The sequence below is a fragment of the Oncorhynchus keta genome, chromosome 1 (genome assembly GCF_023373465.1).
Source record: "Oncorhynchus keta strain PuntledgeMale-10-30-2019 chromosome 1, Oket_V2, whole genome shotgun sequence".
NCBI classification, from domain to species: domain Eukaryota; kingdom Metazoa; phylum Chordata; class Actinopteri; order Salmoniformes; family Salmonidae; genus Oncorhynchus; species Oncorhynchus keta.
Window position 1 is genome coordinate 51,494,295 of NC_068421.1, and position 25,496 is coordinate 51,519,790.

Below are 25,496 nucleotides of genomic sequence, written 5' to 3' on the forward strand. Positions count from 1 at the left end.
TCTTCCTTCACCTGCCCTTACTGTCCCACTGGGGACCATGGATCAGATCCCCTTCCGCCCCCCCCTTGGCGGCCCACCATTAAGCCCCTCTGATGGATGGGCATGGGCGGCTTGGCGCGGGACGGTGGGAACGCGCCTGGTTCTGGTTAGCGCGCTAAAGCCACGCGTGAGAGACGGGCCGTGCCGAGCTAAGCTAACCCTACGGCCCAAGACGAAGCAGTCAAGGAGCTTTTCCTGGGCCGATAAAAGCTCTCTGTTAGTTTTAGTGAGAACCTCTGAAAACACTGGAGGAAACACTGAAACACTACATAAATGCCATCGCTGGTGAAGGAATATTGACTTTGAATTGTCTGAATTGTTCTTTGAATCAGCCATTTAGCAAAGGCAGTTCAAAACCACGATGAGTCCTACTACTACCACGTTCAGAAACGTATATATGACTCCGGCCTGTCTGTTGAATGAATGACTATGATGGAATGTTTTTGTTTGACTTGGGAGATTTGATACTCCGTGCAGATGATTTAGGGGTGATAATGAATGGAGGGAGGGATGGATGGACGGATGGATTGATGGCATGGAGTTACTCGCTGACTATGAATGACTGTCTCCCTTCAGAACCGTATATCTCTTAATGCCGTCTCTGCAGCCACTCTAATTCAATTAGATTGTGTCAATCACAGTTCCTTGTACTCCACAAGGTACCAAACCATGTCAAACTAATATTTGCCGAGGGGCTCTAATATCAATACACAGGAAAAATTCATGTCTGCCCTGCCCCTGTAATTATAGAATGGCATATGGTAAAGAGGCACTGAATGACAACCTTTACCACCCATCGTCGCTCACAAGCCCCTCACCAACTGTAGAATGGCAGTGTCTGTGAGAGAAGCCCCGAGTGTCTCTAGCTCCTGCTCCGAGCTCCATATGCATGCCACGGGTCACAGAAATCATATTTTAACTGGCATATTTTAATATCAGCTTCAGAAAAATGACACTGATATTTACAAAGTCAAATTTGTCTAAATGGCCCATTTGAGCCAGAGTAAACACATTTAACTATGAGGTCAGAGGCTGCCGCAGCACTAGAGTCAGGTTAGTTAGATAATTTTGTCAAAATGTTGAATGTCCTGCTAAACCGTTTGGGAAAAACAAGTGCTGCACGGCTATTGACTTTGGCAGTGGCCTGTATACTCAAGGCTTTAAACATGTAAATCAAATGCTCAATCTTCAGGCAAATGTGAGTAGACGTTTCATGCGCAGCTTGTTGTAGGTCCTGGCACAACTCTCTCTCTCAGATGGGCAGATAAATCTGTGCAGTTACTGTATGTATGTGTATAGTACATGCATTTTTGGTCAGGTATTGCAATTTGATGAAATCCACAAATTGCCGCAATTCTCGCAATGAAACGCTGTCATCACATCACAGACGTACAAGTAGGAACTTTGGGTGGGCAAAGAGACAGGCGTGGACAAGAACGATCACTTAGGCACTTGATCTTCATTTGTATGGAAATTTAGGAAGATTTCTCCACTTACATCATCTACTCACAGCGGTATATTTCAGAAGGTTCTCATCAACCTTACTGAAAAAGAGACCCCTGTCTCACTTCCAATATCTCATCATGTTGGTGTGTGTGTGTGTGTATGTACAGTTGAAGTTGGAAGTTTACATACACCTTAGCTAATTACATTTAAACTCAGTTTTTCACAATTCCTGACATTTAATCCCAGTACAAATTCCCTGTTTTAGGCCAGTTAGGATCACCACTTTATTTTAAGAATGTGAAATGTCAGAATAATAGTAGAGATAATTATTTATTTAAGCTTTTATTTCTTTCATCACATTCCCAGTGGGTCAGAAGTTTACATACACTCAATTTGTATTTGGTAGCGTTGCCTTTAAATTGTTTAACTTGGGTCAAACATTTCGGCTCGCCTTCCACAAGCTTTCCACAATAAGATGGGTGAATTTTGGCCCATTCCTCCTGACAGAGCTGATGTAACTGAGTCAGGTTTTTAGGCCTCTTGCACGCACACGCCTTTTCAGTTCTGCCCACAAATGTGCTACAGGATTGGGGTCAGGGCTTTGTGATGGCCACTCCAATACCTTGACTTTGTTGTCCTTAAGCCATTTTGCCACAACTTTGGAAGTATGCTTGGGGTCATTGTCCATTTGGAAGACCCATTTGTGACCAAGCTTTAACTTCCTGACTGATGTCTTGAGATGTTGCTTCAATATATCCACATAATTTTCATACCTCTTGATGCCATCTATTTTGTGGAGTGCACTAGTCCCTCCTGCAGCAAAGCACCCCACAACATGATGCTGCCACCGCAGTGCTTCACTGTTTGGATGGTGTTCTTCGGCTTGCAAGCATCCCCCTTTTTCCTCCAAACATAATGGTCATTATGGCCAAACAGTTATATTTTGTTTCATCAGACCAGATCATACTTCAAAAACTATGATCTTTGTGTAACGGTTGTCTTCGTCGTCTGACGACGAGTTTGAAATATCGGACCAATACGCAGCGTGGTATGTGTTCATGATGTTTATTTACTGAACACTGAAATAGAAAATAACAACGTGAAAAAAACGAAACAGTCCTGTAAGGTGCAGAAAACACTAACCAGAAAATAATCACCCACAAAACACAGGTGGGAAAAGGATTGATTCTCAATCAGAGACAACGACACCTGCCTCTGATTGAGAACCATTCTAGGCCGAACACATAGAAAATATAACATAGAAAAAAGAACATAGACAACCCACGCCCTGACCTACCTAACACAAAGACATAAAAAAAGGTAAGGTAAGGTAAGGTAAGGTAAGGTAAGGTAAGGTAAGAATGTGACAATACCCCCCCAAAGGTGCAGACTCCGGACGCAAACCTGAACCTATAGGGGAGGGTCTGGGTGGGCGTCTGTCCGCGGTGGCGGCTCTGGCGCGGGACGTGGACCCCACTCCATCATAGTCTTTGCCCAATTAAGTGGCGCCTTAGGAGCGGCGACCCTCGCCGCCCAGCTCGGACTGGGGACCCTTGCAGCCGGTCCCGAATAGATTCCGGCAGCCCCGGACAGGCGGGAGACTCCAGCAGCGCCGGCGTGAAGAGCGACTCCGGCACCGCCGCAGTGACGGGCAGCTCTGGCAGCTCCGGGCTGACGGGCGACTCTGGCAGCTCCGGGCTGACGGGCGGCTCTGGCAGCTCCGGGCTGACGGGCGGCTCTGACAGCTCCGGGCTGACGGGCGGCTCTGGCAGCTACGGGCTGACGGGTGGCTCTGGCAGCTCCTGGCAGCTCCTGGCTGACAGCGGGTCTGGCAGCTCCGGGCTGACGGGCGGCTCTGGCAGCTCCTGGCTGACGGGCGGCTCTGGCAGCTCCTGGCTGACGGGCGGCTCTGACAGCTCCGGGCTGACGGGCGGCTCTGGCAGCTACGGGCTGACGGGCGGCTCTGGCAGCTCCTGGCAGCTCCTGGCTGACAGCGGGTCTGGCAGCTCCGGGCTGACGGGCGGCTCTGGCAGCTCCTGGCTGACGGGCGGCTCTGGAAGCTCCTGACTGACGGGCGGCTCTGGCAGCTCAGGACATACTGGCGGCTCTGGCAGCTCAGGACAGACGGGCGGCTCTGGCAGCTCAGGACAGACGAGCGGCTTGGGCAGCTCAGGACAGACGGGCGGACCTGGAGGGAGGAGATGGAGAGACAGCCTGGTAGGTGGGGCTGCCACAGGATCCACCAGGCTGGGGAGACCTACAGGAGGCCTGGTGCTTGGAGGAGGCACCGGGCTGTGGGGGAGCACTGGACCCTCGCTGCCCAGCTCGGACTGGGGACCCTTGCAGCCGGTCCCGAATAGATTCCGGCAGCCCCGGACAGGCGGGAGACTCCAGCAGCGCCGGCGTGAAGAGCGACTCCGGCACCGCCGCAGTGACGGGCAGCTCTGGCAGCTCCGGGCTGACGGGCGACTCTGGCAGCTCCGGGCTGACGGGCGGCTCTGGCAGCTCCGGGCTGATGGGCGGCTCTGACAGCTCCGGGCTGACGGGCGGCTCTGGCAGCTACGGGCTGACGGGCGGCTCTGGCAGCTCCTGGCAGCTCCTGGCTGACAGCGGGTCTGGCAGCTCCGGGCTGACGGGCGGCTCTGGCAGCTCCTGGCTGACGGGCGGCTCTGGCAGCTCCTGGCTGACGGGCGGCTCTGACAGCTCCGGGCTGACGGGCGGCTCTGGCAGCTACGGGCTGACGGGCGGCTCTGGCAGCTCCTGGCAGCTCCTGGCTGACAGCGGGTCTGGCAGCTCCGGGCTGACGGGCGGCTCTGGCAGCTCCTGGCTGACGGGCGGCTCTGGAAGCTCCTGACTGACGGGCGGCTCTGGCAGCTCAGGACATACTGGCGGCTCTGGCAGCTCAGGACAGACGGGCGGCTCTGGCAGCTCAGGACAGACGAGCGGCTTGGGCAGCTCAGGACAGACGGGCGGACCTGGAGGGAGGAGATGGAGAGACAGCCTGGTAGGTGGGGCTGCCACAGGATCCACCAGGCTGGGGAGACCTACAGGAGGCCTGGTGCTTGGAGGAGGCACCGGGCTGTGGGGGAGCACTGGAGCCCTGGCGCGCAGCCTTGGCACCACTCCTCCCGGCTGGATCACCATTTTAGCCCTGACCATCCATAGTGCTGGCACAGGTTGAACCGGGCTGTGGGTGAACACTGGAGATCTGGTGCATACCACTCGCACCTCTCCCTTAGTCTCAATACCCACATTCCCCCGGCACGGGCGGAGCGCAGGCATAGGATGCACTGCACCCTCCCAACGCCCCAGAGACACAGCACGCAGCGCCGGCGCAGGATACTCTGGCCCAAGACGGCGTACTGGAGACCAAACACGCTGGGCCGGCACAACACGCCCTGGCTGGATGCCCACTCTCACTTGGCACTTGCGGGGGGCTGGCCAACCGGGCTATGAGCGTGTACTGGTGACACCGTGCGCTTGACCGTATAACACGGTGCCTGACCAGTACTGCGCTTCTTCCGGTAAGCATGAGGAGTGGGCTCAGGTCTCCAACCTGACTCTGCCACACTCCCTGTGTGGTATGTGTTCATGATGTTTATTTACTGAACACTGAAATACAAAATAACAATGTGAAAAAAACGAAACAGTCCTGTAAGGTGCAGAAAACACTAAACAGAAAATAATCACCCACAAAAGACAGGTGGGAAAAGGCTACCTAAGTATGATTCTCAATCAGAGACAATGAACGACACCTGCCTCTGATTGAGAGCCATACTATGCCAAACACGTAGAAAATATAACATAGAAAAAAGAGACAACCCACCCCAACTCACGCGCCCTGTCCAACCTAACACAAAGACGTAAAAAATAAACTAAGGTGAGAACGTGACACTTTGTCCCCATGTGCAGTTACAAACCGTAGTCTGGGGTTTTTATGGTGGTTTTGGAGCAATGGCTTCTTCCTTGCTGAGCAGCCTTTCAGGTTATGTCGCTATAGGACTCGTTTTACTTTGGATATAGATACTTTGGTACCTATTTCCTCCTGCAAGGTCCTTCCTTTGCTGTTGTTCATGCCCACTCTCACTTGGCACTTGCGGGGGGCAGGCCTATAGCCAACCGGGCTATGAGCGCATACTGGTGACACCGTGCAAGTGGAGTGGTTGAAAAACAAGTTTTAATGACTCCAACCTAAGTGTATGTAAACTTCCGACTTCAACTGTATGTGTGTGTTGTCTAACTGGTGTTACAATATCCTAACAACACACTTTGCATCTCTCTCCCAGTGGCAGTAACTGTGTGCATATGTAGTGCTACTTACCAAGGAATCCTGAAACCACATTGTAATTCTACACAGTTCTATTCCTGCTGTTTCAATGTTTGACAAAACACAGCACCTTCCAGAAAGGGCCTGGCCTACCATGACATCTCACTGCACGCACGCACACACACACACACCATGCTTATGTAAAACTATTCTTTTGTTACACTTTTTGCAATGCTTGATTGTATCCCCATTGCCTCCAAATGTTTTTTTAATGGCGAATTTCTTTTTTCTCCACTTTCTCTCCCTCTGGTTGTTTTGTACGGTACACACAGTGCCTCCTGACAACACGTTGGCTTTGTTACTGTGCTCTGCTGGATCTCTGGGGAAATCATAGACATTAATAGGAAACATGCATGCTGAGAGAGAGAGAGAGAGAGAGAGAGAGAGAGAGAGAGAGAGAGAGAGTGAGAGAGAGAGAGAGAGAGAGAGAGAGAGAGAGAGAGAGAGAGAGAGAGAGAGAGAGAGAGAGAGAGAGTTGGACCTGATCTCTCTCCGAGGAACTGAAGTAAACCTAGAGAGAGAGAGAGCAATGGTGGGAAATGTGTTTGATAATCTGCAGCAGGACTTAGTGCCTCTTCAATGGAACAGACGGTAGCTAGCGCTCTGTTAGCATCACTCTATGCTAAACACAGAGGAGCCTAGTTGGTACTGCACTTATCATACACCAATGCTACAAATTACAATACAATAGGTATTGTATTAGCATTACGCCGCTATACTGTAATTCTAGCCAAAATGTATTTTCGAAAAGGGGATTCTTATTAGGACTGTGCCTCTACTAAATACAATCGACACTTGTTCAGAGTGAACTGGCTGACACACGTCGGCGCGGACAGTACATGTCAAATAAAAGTGACGACAGGTTACGCGGACAGAGCTAAACGTATGTTTAAAGAGCTATGGAGTATGTTTAAAGAGCTGAAGGTCAAGTGCTGTTAATGAGCTACACAAACCCACAAGAGGAGTCATCACCACACTGCTTTGACAGTTTCATATTTAAAACTTTTGTTAAATCCTGGGCCAAACCGTTAGGTCATTGGGAGTACTCTGTAAACCCCCAGCTGGGACTCGAATGGACCTGTGGATCATTGGACACAATGCCAGAAACAGAGCGGATCTTATTGGCCCGCATCATTCTGACCTCACCGTGGCCTTTCCTGTGAGCGCTGTATCTGAAGGGTCACGGTTAAGCTACGTCCCAAATGGAACACCCCAGTGCACTACTTTTGGCTAGAGCCCTACGGGACTCCTTATGGGCCCTGGTCAAAAGTAGTGCACTACATAGGGAATATGGTGCCATTTGGGACTCAGATAGGTTTGGATTTGGATTACGACAGCTAAAGTGATAGGATGTATCTGACGGTGGGCCCTAATATAGTTTTTGCACTAAAATGGGAATTGATTTTGGATGACACATAACAGAGTTTCTATTTCGCAAGTGTCCTCACACTGCGCTGGGATCAGCGTGATAATATTGATGAAGTGTACAGTATGCTATAATTGTGTGTGTGTGTGTGTGTGTGTGTGTGTGTGTGTGTGTGTGTGTGTGTGTGTGTGTGTGTGTGTGTGTGTGTGTGTGTGTGTGTGTGTGTGTGTGTGTGTGTAATGAGCGAGAGAGAAAGAAAGCGTGTGCGTGCGCGTGCGTGTCTGTCTGTGTTTATGTGTGCGTGTCTGTCTGTGTTTATGTGTGCGTGTGTATGTGTGCGTGTCTGTCTGTGTGTATGTGTGTGTGTCTGTCTGTTTGTGTGTGCGTGTCTGTCTGTGTTTATGTGTGCGTGTGTACGTGTGCGCGTCTTTCTGTCTTTATGTGTTCGTGTCTGTCTGTGTTTATGTGTGCGTGTGTATGTGTGCGTGTCTGTCTGTGTTTATGTGTGCGTGTCTGTCTGTGTTTATGTGTGCGTGTCTGTCTGTGTGTATGTGTGCATGTCTGTGTTTATGTGTGCGTGTGTATGTGTGCGTGTCTGTCTGTCTTTATGTGTGCATGTATATATGTGCGTGTCTGTCTGTGTTTATGTGTGCATTTCTGTCTGTGTTTATGTGTGCGTGTGTATGTGTGCGTGTCTGTCTGTGTTTATGTGTGCGTGGCTGTCTGTGTTTATGTGTGCGTGTCTGTCTGTGTTTATGTGTGAGTGTCTGTCTGTTTATGTGTGTGTGTGTATATGTGCATGTCTGTCTGTGTTTATGTGTGCGTGTGTATGTGTCTGTCTGTGTTTATGTGTGCGTGTGTATGTGTGCGTGTCTGTCTGTGTTTATGTGTGCGTGTATATGTGTGCGCGTCTGTCTGTGTTTATGTGTGCGTGTCTGTCTGTGTTTATGTGTGTGTGTGTATGTGTGCGCGTCTGTCTGTGTTTATGTGTGCATGTGTATGTGTGCGTGTCTGTCTGAGTTTATGTGTTTATGTGTGCGTGTCTGTCTGTGTTTATGTGTGCTTGTCTGTCTGTGTTTATGTGTGCGTGTCTGTCTGTGTTTACGTGTGCCGTGTGCGTGTCTGTCTGTGTTTATGTGTGCGTGTGTATGTGTGCGTGTCTGTCTGTGTTTACGCGTGCGTGTCTGTCTGTGTTTACGTGTGCGTGTCTGTCTGTGTTTACGTGTGCGTGTCTGTCTGTGTTTACGTGTGCGTGTCTGTCTGTGTTTACGTGTGCGTGTCTGTCTGTGTTTATGTGTGCGTGTGTATGTGTGCGTGTCTGTCTGTGTTTATGTGTGCGTGTCTGTCTGTGTTTATGTGTGCGTGTCTGTCTGTGTTTACGTGTGCGTGTCTGTCTGTGTTTACGTGTGCGTGTCTGTCTGTGTTTATGTGTGCGTGTGTATGTGTGCGTGTCTGTCTGTGTTTATGTGTGCGTGTCTGTCTGTGTTTATGTGTGCGTGTCTGTCTGTGTTTATGTGTGCGTGTGTATGTGTACGTGTCTGTCTGTCTTTATGTGTGCGTGTCTGTCTGTGTTTACGTGTGCGTGTGTATGTGTGCGTGTCTGTCTGTGTTTACGCGTGCGTGTCTGTCTGTGTTTACGTGTGCGTGTCTGTCTGTGTTTACGTGTGCGTGTCTGTCTGTGTTTACGTGTGCGTGTCTGTCTGTGTTTACGTGTGCGTGTCTGTCTGTGTTTATGTGTGCGTGTGTATGTGTGCGTGTCTGTCTGTGTTTATGTGTGCGTGTCTGTCTGTGTTTACGTGTGCGTGTCTGTCTGTGTTTATGTGTGCGTGTCTGTCTGTGTTTATGTGTGCGTGTCTGTCTGTGTTTATGTGTGCGTGTCTGTCTGTGTTTATGTGTGCATGTCTGTCTGTGTTTATGTGTGCGTTAAACAAATCAGTAGGTATGTGACAGGAGGCTGCTGAGGGGAGAACGGCTTATAATAATGGCAGGAATGAAGCAAATGGAATGGCATCAAACACCTGGAAACAATGTGTTTAATGTACTTGAGAACATTCCACATATTCCGCTCCAGTCATTACCACAAGCCCGTTCTCCCCAATGAAGGTGCCACCAACCTCCTGCGGTATGTGACCTGTGGCCACAATTCCATGTGTGATATGATGTACATATATGATTTCACAGTAGTATGTTATAGGGGACTCACCCGTCACGTGTGCTCTCCATGGTGGACAGAGGGGACAGATGATGCGGGCTGCTCAGGTCCCGGTCCAGACGGGGCTGCCTGGGGGGCAGGTCAGGGGCGGAGGCTGAGCCAGGGGTGGGGGCTGGTCCTGGGGAGAGGAGCTCCACTGAGACACCGTGGTGGGGAGTGCTGGAGCCAGTGTACAGGCCTGAAAGACCAACAAAGTTCATTCACTAAATGTGCCAATTTGAGTCCCTCACTCGACCACCTTCCCCTTTGACCAAATTAAAAAGCTTTTCAAGGCAACGAGCTTTTGTTTTCACAACTGATCGTCCAATCAGTGAGAGCTTTGGAAAAAGAAAATGTTGTGTTGTTTTGTGTTTTGTGATTTACAGTACATTGTTTGTGCTGCCACAGGGGTTGTCCTCGGTTGTCCTCAAACTGTTTTGTTCTGGTTACAATACTATTTAGTACAATAGTGTTACGATTTCTGTTGAGAAGACTTTATAGGAATTTTGAACATGAGTGGAGTTGAGAGAACTGGCACTCTGGCTCGGGATCTCTCTGTATGTGTGCATCTATCTGTGTGTGTGTGTGTGTGTGTGTGTGTGAGCGTATGTGTGTGTGCCCCTGTGCCAGTCCCTAAGTATTTGTAGCAGTTTAAATGCCTCTGACCTTCCTGTCTGAGCATCAGAAAATAGTCAGTCTACAGATCTATGATCTTAATTTGAGCCAGTCTCCTACAGCAGGAAAATAATCTGGCAGCAACAGGAAATGTGAATTACTGTGTGGATTATAATTAATGCACATTTTTTTTGCAGCGGTATATACAGTATATTTTCACAAGGGAAAAGCAAGTCTGAAATTTCACAGTGGAAATTACAAACCTTAGAAGCCCTTTTAAATGTCAAAACACTACATTTACATTTCATGCAACAGGGTGATCACATTAAGATTCCACATCTGTACTTCAGTTGGATAGCGATTCAGGCTCATGACAAATCACAATGACAGCTGAATGCTCTACTGAGAGCTCCAGTTGAAAGAGCTCAGCTCTGTCCAAGGGGCTCTCAGATTGCCTAAGAGGGTCAAGGCAGTGAAGTCAGCAGCCCCCTCTGTCTCTCACTCCTCCTCCTGTACTGTAAATCTGTTCTCTCGTCTCTCCTCTCCTCAATCTGCCCTGCCTGCGATGTATTTGCCAGTGTCCTGGGGGACAGCGTAGTGTCGTTGACTGTCCAGGGCAACGAGGCGGTGCGGAGACGAGAGGAGCGCTCCTGGTTTCTGCAGTACTGTTCCCCCAGCTGTGCTCAAGTGGAAGCAGGGCCTATCTGACAGCTCTCTGAAATGGTTACAAGCTTGATTCATTACCCCCAAAATCATCAATCACAGACCTTAAATGGTTTCCCCTTTAGCCCCCACATCTGCTACCAGACCAGCAAACATTCTACAAATAATCGCTGCGATTGCTTCAATTTCATCGCAAGCCTCAGCGGTGCAGGGTTTCCCCCGCGCGTTTTGGGATGATCGTAGGAGTGCTCTGTGACGATTCTAAGTGTTTTCTTTTCATGTGGGTTCTGAGAAGGCTATGTGACGGGCCTGAGAACATTTGGTTGTGGCGGTTCTGACACGTATCTGTGACGGTTCAGAGAGTTTTCTCTGTGAGTTTTGTGAATGTTCTTTGTGAGTTAGGAGGGGGTTCTGTAGGGTTATGAGTGGTTAGGGCGGTGTTTGTGGTGGCATTAGTAGGCAACATAGACTGACTTGAAGCCTGTCACACTGAGATGGACCTATGGTCATCTGCAGTAATGTGCTCTAGCAGATGAATTACATTCAGAAACACACTGACTGAGGTCCTAAAAGGACCAAAGATATTTTCCTGAGTAAGATTGAGCCTAATGAACATCTCTTTAGCCTCAGAAACTAAAACCTACAGATACCAAATACCAAGCCATTTTAAAAACCAACCAACAGTAAACATAAGATTCACCGCAACTAGAAGTGCGACTCATTGTCAGCTATAGAAGTGTTAACGTTGAAGAGCCTCCCTACTCTGCCCATCCTGCTGACTCTCTTCCCTCTGTTGGCTGGAGAACAAAGCTCAACACATGCAATGATGAATCTCATTTCATTTCGCCTGGCGTAAACCCTAACAAACCCGTCGTCCTCGAACGCCTCCTAATCAACCAATACGGCCACAGCAACACAACAGCTCCTGCGGGCTAGAAACCATTTGCACATTTTGTCACAATTGGAGCTAGCAACACATCCACTCAAAACAGAGGGAGAGGAGAAGAAAAGATGCCAGTATTTCAAGCATCGATTCAATAATCAAAGACAACTGGAGCTTTCATAGTCCCATAACAATAACAGAGAGAGATGGGGAGTCTGGATTGGACAAACTGAGCAAACAATGACAGATGTGTCCATAAACTGTGGACACTGCAGGGCATCTCTCCTCTCCTCCATAGTAACCCTATATTTGATCGTGCTCATCAACCTCTCTTTCGCAAGCCATTTGACTGTAGTATAGTCTATGGGATCTCCATAGAGAGACTTCCAAGTTAAACCAAAAAGAATGTGAATTGGAAAATGTTCATATTCAGCATTAATTGCAAATCATAAATGTTAGCCATTTGTAGATGTTCTCAGTTTGATTTCCAGTCCTAAATAACTCTCAACCAGCAGGAAGTGAGGCGAAAGTTTCTCGTAAAACACAAAGGACTTGTTTCCAAACCGAATCAGTTCTAATTAATGCATCAGGTATCACATTCAGCATGAGATTGAGCAGAAGGCACTCAGGCCAATTTGTCCTCAAAGCTGAAAATCAGCACTGAGACAGTTACTGCCAGTCTATCATGTCAAAATGTCAACATTTACTGTAATATTAAAGATAGGTCAGGGTGTCGGTTGGTGAATTGGGGATTAAGGGTTGGAGTAGGATGAAGTTGTCCTGGCCTAGAGGCTGAGCTGAGGTCAGTTTTGCGTTAGAATTTTAAAGAAAGACGATCCTAGATCTGAAAGCTGAGCTGATCCTAGATCCTACAGGCACCTTTTACCTGGAGCGTTAGGGTCTGGGGTTATGGGTTCGCAGATTAAGGGTGAGGGGTTAGGGGGGGTAGAGTGACCTCCGTGCACCTGTGAAGATGTCCTGGCACAGTCCCGGGGAGCGGCCATCCTTCCCGTTGAACAAATGCTGCTGCGAGGGGGCGGGGCAGTGCAGGTGCTGGTGCTGAGAGGGGGCGGAGCCCTGCGGGTGGTGCACAGACAGACACTCACTCAGGACGTCCTGCTCCAGGTGGGGGCAGGGCCTCAGCTGTCAATCAAGCAGAGAAGGGGAGGAGTTGTTGGACAATACAATACAATACATTTCAGAGTTTGGTTGGACATCTTCATACCAACACCAAGCCATGACATGTGGCATGACTGTCTTTCTGCAAATTGTATCTGGGGGAGCAAACACACATGAAACTGCAGTCTATCACCCATTCCATGCCAGGGTGGAATTGGGGCAGCATATTCGGGAACACTGCTCCCAAAGTGAAAACATTACTATGACATGAAAAACGTGTTTTTGAGCTGATTTCCTGCATTCCCAGTGGTTTTAGTTACCAATCTAAATCCACATTTTTAAATTCCAACCCTGGGTATATTAAGCTAGCAGTGGTTTCAAGGTAATCTACATCAGTTGGAATGATAGCTAGGTAGTCTGTTTTACAGATCAGTGAAATGGTTTACTCTCGTCTGTACATCAGTGCAGTGGCTTGCGCTGTAGTAAAATGTTATCGTAGGCTATGGTACATGCCAAGGCAGTGCATTGCAGGAATCCTAACAACCATGTCTTTCTTCCCCTTCATCTGCAGAAGTACCTTCAGAGCTGTCCCACTGGGCACAGACGTCAATTCAACGTCTATTCCGTGTTGGCTCAACGTCAGCTCATTGAAATGACATGGAAACAATGTTGATCCAACCCGTGTGTGCCCAGCGGGGTGGTGACGTCAGGACATGGTTGATCACACCGAATGCCTGGTTTTAATCTGAAGGTAAAGGCAGGTATTTTTTAAAAATCCAACATGATTCTATGGTGTGGCTGGACAGTGGCTGGACTGAAGGGATAGGTGTGATCCTTCTATGGCTCAAATGAAAATCTCGTTGTTCTTTAGTCTAGTGGGCTGGTTAGCTCAGTTGACTAGAGCACAGCGCTAACCCATATAAGGCTGTGGGGTTTGATCCCAAATGAGGCTATATTTAGCTATAGATTGCTACAACATATAAGCTACATTAAACTACACTGAATCAGTTAAAAAGGCTGTAGTGTCATGTCAACCCTCTCTACGAGGACAGCGACGCCGAGGCTCTGCCAGTAAGAGCTGACATATAAGTAACACCAGGGCTACGGTAAGAATAAAAGAACATTTGTGTAAACTGGCCCACAAGCACAAAAGTCTTTCATAAAAGCAGTGAATCAGTTCGTTAGCGTTGGCATCTCATCCACAGAGACTGAGAGGAAATGACAGGCCTAGAGGCCCGTTTTCCCGACCACAGGCAGCCCACTTATTAGGACACGGAGAAAGAGAAGGGATCAGGACCACTAGTCCATCTAGCTGTCGTTCTGTTCGTCCATTCTCTCGTTTACATGTTTGACAAGCCAACGGAGCAAGCCAAGAGGAGAGGTACGCGGTTCGAAGCATGCACTACCTCGCTCACAGATACCCCAACAGATTAGTATGCCAGGGCGGCCATCGGAACTAATTCAATGGAATTCATTCAGGATGGATTTAATAGCCCGTCTGGATTGATATTCGAGTTGGCATGAGGCTTTTCCTGTTATATCTGAGCCCTTGAATCAAGATTCCAGATGGATCGCTGTCTCTACGTATCACAGACCGATTCGACAATCATCACATTGTAAGTTGACACCCGGGCAACGTCAGTAAGTGACCGAACACATGTGGGGATTGGCAACCGTTCCTTACGAGCGCCTTGCAGCAATTCATCAAGTCTAATTGGGCCTCTGCCTTTCACAACATGACGCTATAACAGATTTGGATTGTCTTTTTTTTTTCTGTTCCGAGATAGAGGGAGGGGGTTTGTTTGACATGTGTCCACAACATCTGGCCACTGGGGTATTCGGCTCGAGCTCCAGCTTATTAACAATGGTGCAAGCCTCAACATGTTTCTGTTTAACAGCAATGGTAAGCAAAGGAACACATTATCCAGGCCCGGCCACCACCACTCAAGCATTTTTAGACACAATGAGACCATTCTGTCTCTCCATTCTCCCCATATTTACCGAGCCCGATCAGCAGAAGAGTGGGCTGTTGACCATGAACATGACGAAATGTGGTCCAACCTGATCTATTGTCAGAGAAATGGTTTTCAAAGGCTCTGCTAAATTAAACCAACTGTGCGGAGCCGCGAGGAAGAATAAGTACTAAAGCGGAGATGATTACACCTACTGGGGACATTTGCGACGCATGTGGTCTGACAAGATCGAAAAGAGTCCTGACATGCTCTCAGTCGTCATTGAATTTCTTCACTTTGACTTGAAGAGCAACGGCGAAACGGGGCTCGTCTCTTTTGAACGTCAGCCATTTAACATTCGGTTGATCCGCATGGCGGAGGGGACCCTTTTCTGGCTTTGCTTTTACAAGTCATCGATGTGCTACGCACTACTTACCTGGAAACGAGAACCAAGAACTAGCGCTAATATCTAGGGTCCTCCCGCTGGGGTGGAGATGATTGTGGACTACAGGAAATAGAGGACCGAGCACGCCCCCATTCTCATCGACAGGGCTGTAATGGAGCAGGTTGAGAGCTTAACGTTCCTTGGTGTCCACATCAACAACAAACTAACATGGTCCAAGCACACCAAGACAGTCGTGAAGAGGGCACGACAAAAACCTATTCCCCCTCAGGAGATCAAATATTTGGCATGTGGCATATTTGGCATATTTGGCCTCAAAAGGTTCTACAGCTGCACCATTGAGAGCATGTTGGTTACATCACCGCCTGGTACGGCAACTGCTCTGCCTCTGACCGCAAGGCACTACAGAGGGTAGTGCGTACGGCCCAGTACAACACCGGGCCAAGCTTCCTGTCATCCAGGACCTCTATACCAGACGGTGTCAGAGGAAAGCCCCCAAAAATTATCAAAGACTCCAGCCACCCTAGTCATAGACTGTTCTCTCTGCTACTGCACGGCAAGCGGTACCGGAGCGCCAAGTCTAGGTCCAAGAGGCTTCTAAACAGCTTCTACCCCCAAGCCTTAAGACTCCTGAACATCTAATCAAAAGGCTATTTGCATTTCCCACCCCCCCACCCCCTCTTTTACACCGCTGCTACTCCCTGTTATTACCTATGCACAGTCACTTTAATAACTCTACCTACATGTACATATTACCTAAATTACCTCGACTAACCGGTGCCCCCGTACATTGGCTCTGTACCGGTACCCCCTGAATATAGCCTCGCTATTGTTATTTTACTGCTGCTCTTTAATTACTTGTTCCTTTTATTTATTATTCTTATTCTTATGTTTTAAACTGCATTGTTGGTTAGGGGCTTGTAAGTAAGCATTTCACTGTAAGGCGAATACAATACCTGTTGTATTCGGCAGATGTGACTAATACAATTTGATTTGATTTGAGTTAACTGGTCGAAAGATGTACAGTGTGAGAAAGTGAAGGCTGGAGAAGGGAGGATGGCTCCTTCATTGCATTCTGGCCATTACAATGAGCCCATCTTCTGATTTAAAGTGACAGGTTTTTTGGGGGGTGGGGGGGAGGGGTCGTCAGTAAATTCTCTCACTCTTACCTTTCTACGCACCTGTTGCTCTTTGGCCGAGTGGATCTTGACGTGTTTGCGTAGGGAGCTGGGGTCGGTGTAGCGCTTGGTGCATCCCGGGATCTGACACGCGTACGGTTTCTATAGAACATGATGAACATATGAATAGTGTAGGGTAAGTGTCTGATTCAAAGCAACTAGTTGTTGCGTAACGACAGTGAAGCAGTGAAGCAACCACAAGTCAAAGCAACCGAAACTTTTCCAAATGGATTAATACAAAACCACATGTGAACTCAAGAACATGTTTGCGTTGGCCATAGGCACTATGTTACATTACCAAAGAAGAGCAGAAATCAAGAACAAAAATGCACACAAAAAATGCACACAACAAAAAAAACAGGCAGAAGAGTAATGAAATGCGATGAAATAAGAAGGCAAAGAGAGCCTCCTACCTTTCAGCTGAGAATACAGAGAGCAATTGAAGAAATTGAGGGCAAGAGAGGAGGAATGAGAAAGAGAGTGAAGAGAAAATATAAAACATAAATTGAATAAAATATTCAATTTGACAACATTTTTAAGCACTTTCAAGAAATCACATTGAAAGTAGCACATTGGTGCTCCATAGATGACTGACGGCATAAAGGCTACCCCGGGGCGGCAGGGTAGTGGTTAGAGCGTTGGACTAGTAACCGGAAGGTTGCAAGTTCAAACCCACGAGCTGACATCTGTCGTTCTGCCCCTGAACAGTTAACCTAGGCCGTCATTGAAAATAATAATTTGTTCTTAACTGACTTGCCTAGTTAAATAAAGGTAAAATACATTTTAAAAAGGTCACATTTGTTATAAGGTTTATAAAGATATATTCTCGTGAAGTTATCGTGCAAATTACGCCAAAAGATGTGAGGGGGGTCACTAAACATGATCACCAGAAGCAACAACACTTCGCTACACCCGCAATAACATCTGCTAAATATGTGTATGCGACCAATAACATTTGATTGGATCACTACACCAGTGGTGTAAAAACGACTGCACTCCCTGTCATTAACTTTCCTCATTGTCACACAATATTACTGAATAAAACACAGCATGCAGCCTGGTGATGGAGATATTTTCCCCTTGTGTTTACCTGACCAAAAGCATGTGGACACGTGCTCATCAAACATCGCATACCAAAATCATGGGCATTAATGCGGAGTTGGTCCCCCCTTTGTTGCTATAACAGCCTCCACTCTTCTGGGAAGGCTTTTCACTACATGTTGGAACATTGCTGCGGAGACTTGCTTCCATTCAGCCACAAGAGCATTAGTGAGTTGGGGCACTGATGTTGGGTGATTAGGCCTGGCTAGCAGTCGTTGTTCCAATTCATCACAAAGATGTTCAATGGGGTTGAGGTCATGGCTCTGTGCAGGCCAGTCAAGTTCTTCCACACCAATCTCAACCAACCATTTCTGTATGGACCTCGCTTTGTGCACGGGAGCATTGTCATGCTGAAACAGGAAAGGGCCTTGCCCAAACTCTTGTCACAAAGTTGGATGCACAGAATCGTCTAGAATGTCATTGTATGCTGTAGCGTTAAGATTTCCCTCCACTGGAACTAAGGGGCCTAGCCCGAACCATGATAAACAGCCCCAGACAATTCCTCATCCACCAAACTTTACAGTTGGCACTATGCATTTGGGCAGGTAGCTATCTCCGGGCATACGCCAAAACGAGATTCATCCGTCAGACTGCCAGATGGTGAAGCGTGATTCATCACTTCAGAGAACGCGTTTCCACTGCTCCAATAGCGGCAAGCTTTACACCACTCCAGCCAACGCATGGCATTGTGCATGGTGATCTTAGACTTGTGTGCGGCTGCTCGGACATGGAAACCCATTTCATGAAGCTCCTGACGAACAGTGCTTGTGCTGAAATTGCTTCCAGAGGCAGTTTGGAACTCGGTAGTGAGTGTTGCAAACGAGGACAGACGATTTTTACCCGCTCTGCGCTTCATCACTCAGCGGCCCCGTTCTGTGAGCTTGCGTGGCCTACCACTTGACGGCTGAGCCGTTGATACTCCTAGATGTTTCCACTACACAATAACAGCACTTACAATGAAACCCGGGGTTAGCTCGAGCAGGGCAGAAATTTGACGAACTGACTTGTTGGAGAGGTGGCATCCTATGACGGTGCCACGTCGAAAGTCACTGAGCTCTTCAGTACAGGCCATTCCACTGCCAATGTCTGTCTATGGAGATTTTACATGGATGAGTGCTCGATTCTGAGAGATACCTGTCAACAACGGGCGTGGCTGAAATAGCCGAATCCACTCATTTGAAACAGGGTGTCCACATACTTTTGTAATGTGTCTGTATTTTCTCCCTCCACACGGTGGAAAATAAGGTGGCCATTAAAGTGAAAGGTGATACTACGCCTCTTTATTGGTTCTCCGCTTGTACCTCGCTCATTTCTGTAAATAACACATTGTTGTTCCAAGCCGCTCTCGACACCACTCATCTCTGCCCTGTTTGTTATTCCTACGCAACGCCAATCCGACACAGACCCGACGAGTGGAGAAAATATCCAGCGAGGGAGAAGGGAAAAAAAAAACACACACACACAACTTCTTTCTAGTATAAATATCATAGTTGAAAATGATTTTTCCCCCAAAGTGTGTTTGTCAGGGTGGCGGGCAGCGAAATTAGGCTCTCGGCGGGGCGCTAATGTGCGGCCATCAACGTCTTGGGCTGGTGGTGGAATTGGCTGTGTCAGTACGGTAGTGAGGCTGGGGGGCTGAGGCTGGTTGAGGCCTGTGGACTGTGATAAAGTAAGACGTTGGAGGAGTAACAGAGACAGGGGGAATGAGTCGTGGCTGACTCAGGCTTTCCTTTCCTCTATATACAGTCATTGGTTTCCCCCCTGTAACAGACAGAGACAAGGCAAAGCCCTGTCTGAGCCGAACGCTCCATGCTAACCTAACTGCTGCTTATTTCACATACTGTGACTCGAAACGGACTAATGGAAGTGATATTTTAATGATCTGTAGCATGTCGTGGCACCGGCACAGCCTCTGGCTGATGGAGGGAGTGTGGGGCGAGTGGGAACGGACTGTTACTCCCCGACTGATGGTTCGCTTATTGAACTGTGACACTGTCAAGGGATGGAAATGGGCATTGAGGTTTGGAAATGGGCACCGACCCTTTCATGTGTACAATTCCATTTTCCTTTAGGTTTAGTTTGGTTTTTGGTTTGGTTTAGTGAATGGCAGCCTTGGAAAGGGAGGGAAAAAGAAGGGAAATCTAAACAAACACTTGTTAAATAAAAATCCCCCGTACACATACACCGTAATCAGGTCACCCCTATCAGAGTTCAAATGTTAACAATGGCCCCTCCCACTACTTTTAGGGCACTCACACCCACAGCGAGTGTCTAAAATGAACCCTGATTCAAACCCCTTATAACAGCCTTGATCCATGATCTACAGCTGAAAGGAACCAGGAGGTAGGAATTGTGGGTAGTAGAACCAGAGTGGAGGCTGTCTCCATGTGTTCTGACCGTGTCCAGGTGAGTGCGCTGGTGCTTGGCCCGGTCGCTGGAGTTGCTGAAAGCTTTCTGGCAGCCGGGGTGCTGGCACAGGTAGGGCTTCTCCCCTGTGTGGCTCCGTAGGTGGATCTTTAGGTTCTCCAGGCGGGAAAAGGCCTTGCTGCAGCCCTCAAACTGCAGGAGAGGATAGACAAGAGAAACACACACACAGAGGGAGAGAGAGGGAGAGATCAATAAGAGAGGAAGGCTGTACAATGAAGCCACTGTGTCCATGTACCTCTGTGACTCAGAGCAGCGTATGCTCCCACTCATTCCCCCACTCCTTCTATCAGTCACACAGCTGGATGAGTCCCTTCCTTACAATGACACCAGGCCATGGAAACTAACAGATATTGTACCAGCCATGGTCAAAATCTTCCATTTTCACATGGTCTGGGCACTTGTGTTTCCACAGACCACTGTAAAAAGCTATTAGTAACCAAATGACATTGATTTAATCCCAAATGGCACCTTTTCCCCTGTTCAGTACACAACTTTTGACCAGGGCCCATGGGGTTCTGGTCAAAAAGAGTGCATTATTTAGGGAATAGGGTGCCATTTGTTACTCAGACATTGTCATATGAGCCAGGAACTCCTCACATCTGTATTTTACAGATGTAGGATCTTAATCTGAGCCAGTTTGCTACAGCAGGAAAATAATCCTACAGAAGGAGGAAATATGAATTATTATGTGGATTACAATTAATATACATTTTTCTAGCAGATGGTACATCTTTATTATTATTTATTATTACATAATTATTTATTATTTATTGTTTCTAAATTGAAATTACAAACTTCAGAAGCCTTTTCAAACCTGAAATACACCACCAGTTTTACATTTCCTGCCTGGCAGGAATGTTCTTCTGCAACAGGGTGATCAAATTTAGATCCCACATCTGTATATACATGCCTTCAGTATTAGTGTTACTACAACTTGCTATGTAGCTCCCTGTGAGGCTACAGTGCAGGGAGACGATAGTAAGCCCGTACTACCAAGAGACAGGTAGTGGGGTTGCAGGAGAAACGACAGTAAACCTATACTGTACCGTGACAGTTAATGGGTGACATGCGGAGCATAGTATATGAGGGTAGATGAACTAGATAAGTGGCAGTGAGTGTAAACAAGTCCATTACATCTGATCCTGACTGGCCACTCAGCCCATTTGATCCTATCCACTCAGCCAATGGACACCACAGATTTGCTAGCACACCCATTATTCATGAGTCTGCTCGCATATCCTCCCCCGCTCATCAACACAAACAGGACTGATTGGCTGAGACAGTGGCCATCCTCCTCCTCCTCTTATGCATACAGCCATTAAGTGAATGGAGCACCACTGTACATGTACAGTACAGTACACCTCAATGTAACTTATATCCCGCTTCATTAATCTGCCTTAACTATTCACGGGGACTCGCGGCAGTGGCTGACATCAATACCAGTCATGGTTGCTATCATGGTCCACAACAATGGGAGCCTTTGGGGCCACTGAGGAGCATCGCATCAAGGCCCTTTCCGTTACAATTACTTTCCTGTTACCCTATCTGAGGGCTCTGCCGGCTCCACCTCCCTGGCCATTATGCCTCGATCAGGGGCGTGGACACACACACATGCATGCGAGCAAACGCACACAAGTGTAGGGACGGGATTAGTAGGGTCGTCTCACTCTGTGGCCTGGGCAGCAGTGGTACCTGACATGGGAGGAACTGCTCTCTATTGTCCCCTGACCTTTAGTGAAGCCTCTGCGTGTGTGTTGTGTTTGTGTGTTTGTGTGTGTGTGTGTGTGTGTGTGTGTGTGTGTGTGTGTGTGTGTGTGTGTGTGTGTGTGTGTGTGTGTGTGTGTGTGTGTGTGTGTGTGTGTGTGCGCGCACACTGGGCTGGGGAGTGTCGGGTTACGCCCAAGGAGAGAGACACACCATTCTTCTAATGGCCCTTCAGTCCTGATCTGAGCTCAATGCTCATACATGGCCTCCTTCATTCACTCACAGCACGGGCAGGAAGCGCCCTCTATTCACAGCCCCCGCCATTTAATATGGACGAAACCTAACCCTGTCATGGGAGAGCTGGGTCAGGTGACCGAGGTTTTGTATGTGTGTGTGTGTGTGTGTGTGTGTGTGTGTCCGTGCCTGTCTAAATGTGCTATTCAAACAATAAAAAAAGAGACCAGAAGATTCCTTTGTCTCATCACACTCACATAGCTTCCTCATCAGCTCCGTACTTAGCAACCCCATAGAGAGTTTTTGTTGTGATAAGTGGACACCTTAAAGCTGTTAACACACACACACGTAGTGGCAGTCGTTTGGAATGTAGAAAGGGCAAGGATAAATATCACAACAGAAGACATGATACGGCATGTAATGTACAGTAGATTTCAGCCCACTAATGTCATGAGATCAAACCGACCATGCTGCATCAACACAGGGCAGAGAAATGGGCCTCCTCGACCCGAGGGCTTGGGAAACATCTAAAAGTGTCAGACCACACAATACACACTGGAGTCGTATTATTCTAGAGGCAGGGTCATCAACAGTATAGGACTGAGGGGGGGGTCAATAAAATCTCAGAGGAGAAGCCCTCTATACGAGCATGCCAGGCCTGACAGACACATACCGTGCCGAACATTTGAGTTTGGAAAATAAATATAAACCTTATTGACGGGCCAAATGTGTGTATTTATGTAGAAGGGAAATAATCAGTCTTTCATTCTTTCTTTGACGCAATACAAATTTGAAGCTAAATGAGAGTTATAGGTCCGTGGAGAAAAGCGTGCTAATCGTGTTGCTCTGGATATTAAAGTGCCCGAGGTCGGCTGGCAGTGAGACGGTGCTCTGTGTCCCAAATGGCACCCTTTAGCCCACACAGAGCCCTAGAATAGGGAGCCATTTGGGATGCAGGCATGGAGGGTGAAGTTTCCCCGCCTGTTGAGAGCCTACTCCCACCGCTGGGCAAGGGCACATGATTCACAGGACATTGGTTTACTGACCGGCTCATAGAGCATTTACTGTGCATGGTCAGGTGTTGCTAACCTGCCAGTCAAAATGGCATCTGTTAGTGTAGTGGGTTACTGGGAAGGTGTCGGCAAAGTCGAAAGCAGGACTGGGGCACAGGTTGAAATTCCACAGCGTGCGTATAACTTTGCTGCTGTGTGAGAGCTATTGAAGCTATTTTGTACGGGAGGGGGATGTCACCAAGAATTTGGTTGTTTATTTTTCCGTAAAATGGATGAGCAAAGAAGTAAAACAGGATGACAAGGAAGAAGGTATGGGTGGGAAGACATGTGGAGCCAGCCGATGTGTCGTAACCACACAGGACAACTTCAGCTTCTTCTAAACACGTCTTTGATATGATTTGTGAAAGCAGTTTAGACGCTAATCACATGAATTGCTTTAAACATGTTTGGCTTTCCCCTCTGAATGATTGGTTCTAAGGTAAACGGGCTCGATAACCACACGAAGGGGGCTGGCGAGCAGGGCCTGAGCCACGTTTGACACCGGCGGCTCGGGCAGCTCGGTAAACATTGGGGTGACGGTGGGTTCTGACATGGCCGAGGGGCCGGCAGCCGATCACAACAGACAGCTTATGGGCCCAGAGAGCTGGGCTGTGAAGGTACAGCGAGCTTGAGGCCTTCATGGGAAATGAATGCTGACTGGCAAAGAGAAGCCCAAACAGTTGGCCGCCTAAATGGCCGCAGTGTACCGCTAACCTACTAAAAAGAGCTCATTAGAAAGAGCCTGACTGAGATGCCGGAGAAGATCGAAACAAACCGCCCGTTTATTGCATGGCGTTGGGGGGAAAAAAGTTGCCGCTGACATCTCAGACATCATTTTGATAGAAAGCCTTGAGAAAGAAAGAGAGGTAAATATAGAGCGAGAGAGAGAGAGAGAGACAAGAGTTTTCTCAAGAGGTTAATTTCTTTAGAAATGCACTCTATTCGACTGCATCGAGGTCATGTAAGCGAAAGCCTCACCTCCTCGATGTGCTTTTTTTTCTTGTTGTGAGGAATGACTTTCGAACGTTCTTTCTCTCGACAGCTACAGTCTCCAGTGTTGCTGCTGACAGGAGGGAATCCTTTGATATCAGTGAAACCCCATGTTTCTGGCCTGCTCTCACCACCATCCGTTTGACCGGCGGCTTCTGACTAATGATGAAAGAAATGGGATTAAAATGTGTGGCTGCTAACTAGCATGAAATCCCTTTAACTCATTTTGGGAGGACCTTCAGTCAACGCAATAAGGTACTCCGGGGCTTAACGAGGCCCACCGGTTATCCGCTTTGATTAATTTCAGCTAACGCATCGAGGCTCTGTAATTGCCTAAGCTTCTAACGGGGTGAGGTGTTCTCTTAAGGCCTAATCTGGGAATCCAACACACCACCACAGAATATAACCTTAGATAAAAAAAAAAGTTATACTGGTTGCTTTTCAGTATTATTCTAATCTGAAAAAAAAAATAGGTACTGGAAGTGTGTTCATTTATCACAAGGTGCCTTTTTATACGCTGACCGACGAGGAAAACCACCAACACTTCAGGATCTGTTCAGCTGAAAACTGCTGGAGCGGAGTGTTCAGGCTGCGGCTCGGGGAAACATGTGTGTTTAATCTGCCTGCTTCCAAATGCCCCGTGGCAACCACAGCAAAGAGCAGAAAAACGTAAATGGATGAAATTATATCCATATGATTCAACGAGACAGCTAAGGAGAGGCAGGTTTCTCATGTGCTTCGTCAGGGTACCAAATTAAAGCCAGCTTCGCTAAAACATTTGCATTACATAGTTTACACATATCATTTCCACAGCCAAGCAGGACCCCTTTTAGCAGCCAGACTCATCTGTTGCGAATAGAGGCCCTAATTTGAATCAAAGATGGGGGATGACTTTTTTTTCTTCTCCTTTCCATTTCTCAATGCTGGATTGAGATGAATTCACACACACTTTACTTTGTTTTTCTTTTGCGTCATTCCCCCTTATCCTCAGCCCAAACTCTCACAGCACTTGATTTATGAATGGTGAGATATGAGTACACACATACACAGCAGTGACTAAGGCAGGACTGTTGTCCAGATGGAACAGAGTGAGCGAGCGCTGCCGAGGCGATAGCTCGCTCAGCCGATAAATTGGTGGAAGGAAGTAGTCATGTAAATGACTAAAGAAATTGTTCCGAGCAGCCATTTTGCACTAACACTTTCCCCGCATAGTTTGGGGCAGATGAAAAAGTTTGTGAATGGCATCGTCTACAACAGGAAGCATTCCTATGATGACTAAATGAGGCATCCAGCATAATGGCCCACCAGCTGCTCTCTGCCACAACAAGGGGCTGCGTCCCAAATGGCACCCTATTCCCGATATAGAGCACTACTTTTGACCAGAGCCCTATGGACCTTGGCCAAAAGTAGTGCACTATAAAGGGAATAGGGTACCATTTGGAATTAATCCTAGCACTTTTGATGGAGATTGAGGGGGAACTATATGATGGATTTGAACCGGGACTGGTATAGAACAACTTATAGAACTACTTTGGGTACGTCTGGCTCCAGAATACATGGTGAGTCGAGTCGTCATGGAAGCACTTAACCTGTTGAGACTCAGGGGCCTGCGTTTACATATGTGCCAGCTTCCAGGCCCTGTATTACATTAAAGAGCTAAGATGTCATTTCCTCGTGATCGGGGCATCGCTGGGTTTATGGCCCAGTTTGAGAGGGAGAGGGAAGTGGGGTCACACACGCGTACCATAGTACAGCCCTTCTCTCTTTGATAAAAGTCAAAAGGATATATCTTATTTGCTGATCCGA

General features: G+C 47.8%; 1 protein-coding gene across 2 annotated transcripts in view; it reads right to left on the reverse strand.

The window, feature by feature from the left end:
• Nucleotides 1-25,496, reverse strand: part of LOC118387194 (zinc finger protein GLIS1) — a 130,115-nt gene that overhangs the window by 11,427 nt on the left and 93,192 nt on the right. Inside the window, exons 5-8 of one of the 2 annotated variants that reach the window (XM_035775371.2) lie at nucleotides 19,681-19,842; nucleotides 16,186-16,284; nucleotides 12,496-12,673; nucleotides 9,382-9,568 (exon numbers count right to left, since the gene is read on the reverse strand). In XM_035775371.2, the coding sequence (XP_035631264.1) occupies nucleotides 9,382-9,568; nucleotides 12,496-12,673; nucleotides 16,186-16,284; nucleotides 19,681-19,842 (626 nt within the window). Of the gene's footprint in view, nucleotides 1-9,381; nucleotides 9,569-12,495; nucleotides 12,674-16,173; nucleotides 16,285-19,680; nucleotides 19,843-25,496 lie in introns of both variants that reach the window. The other variant, XM_035775367.2, reaches the window with a different exon arrangement.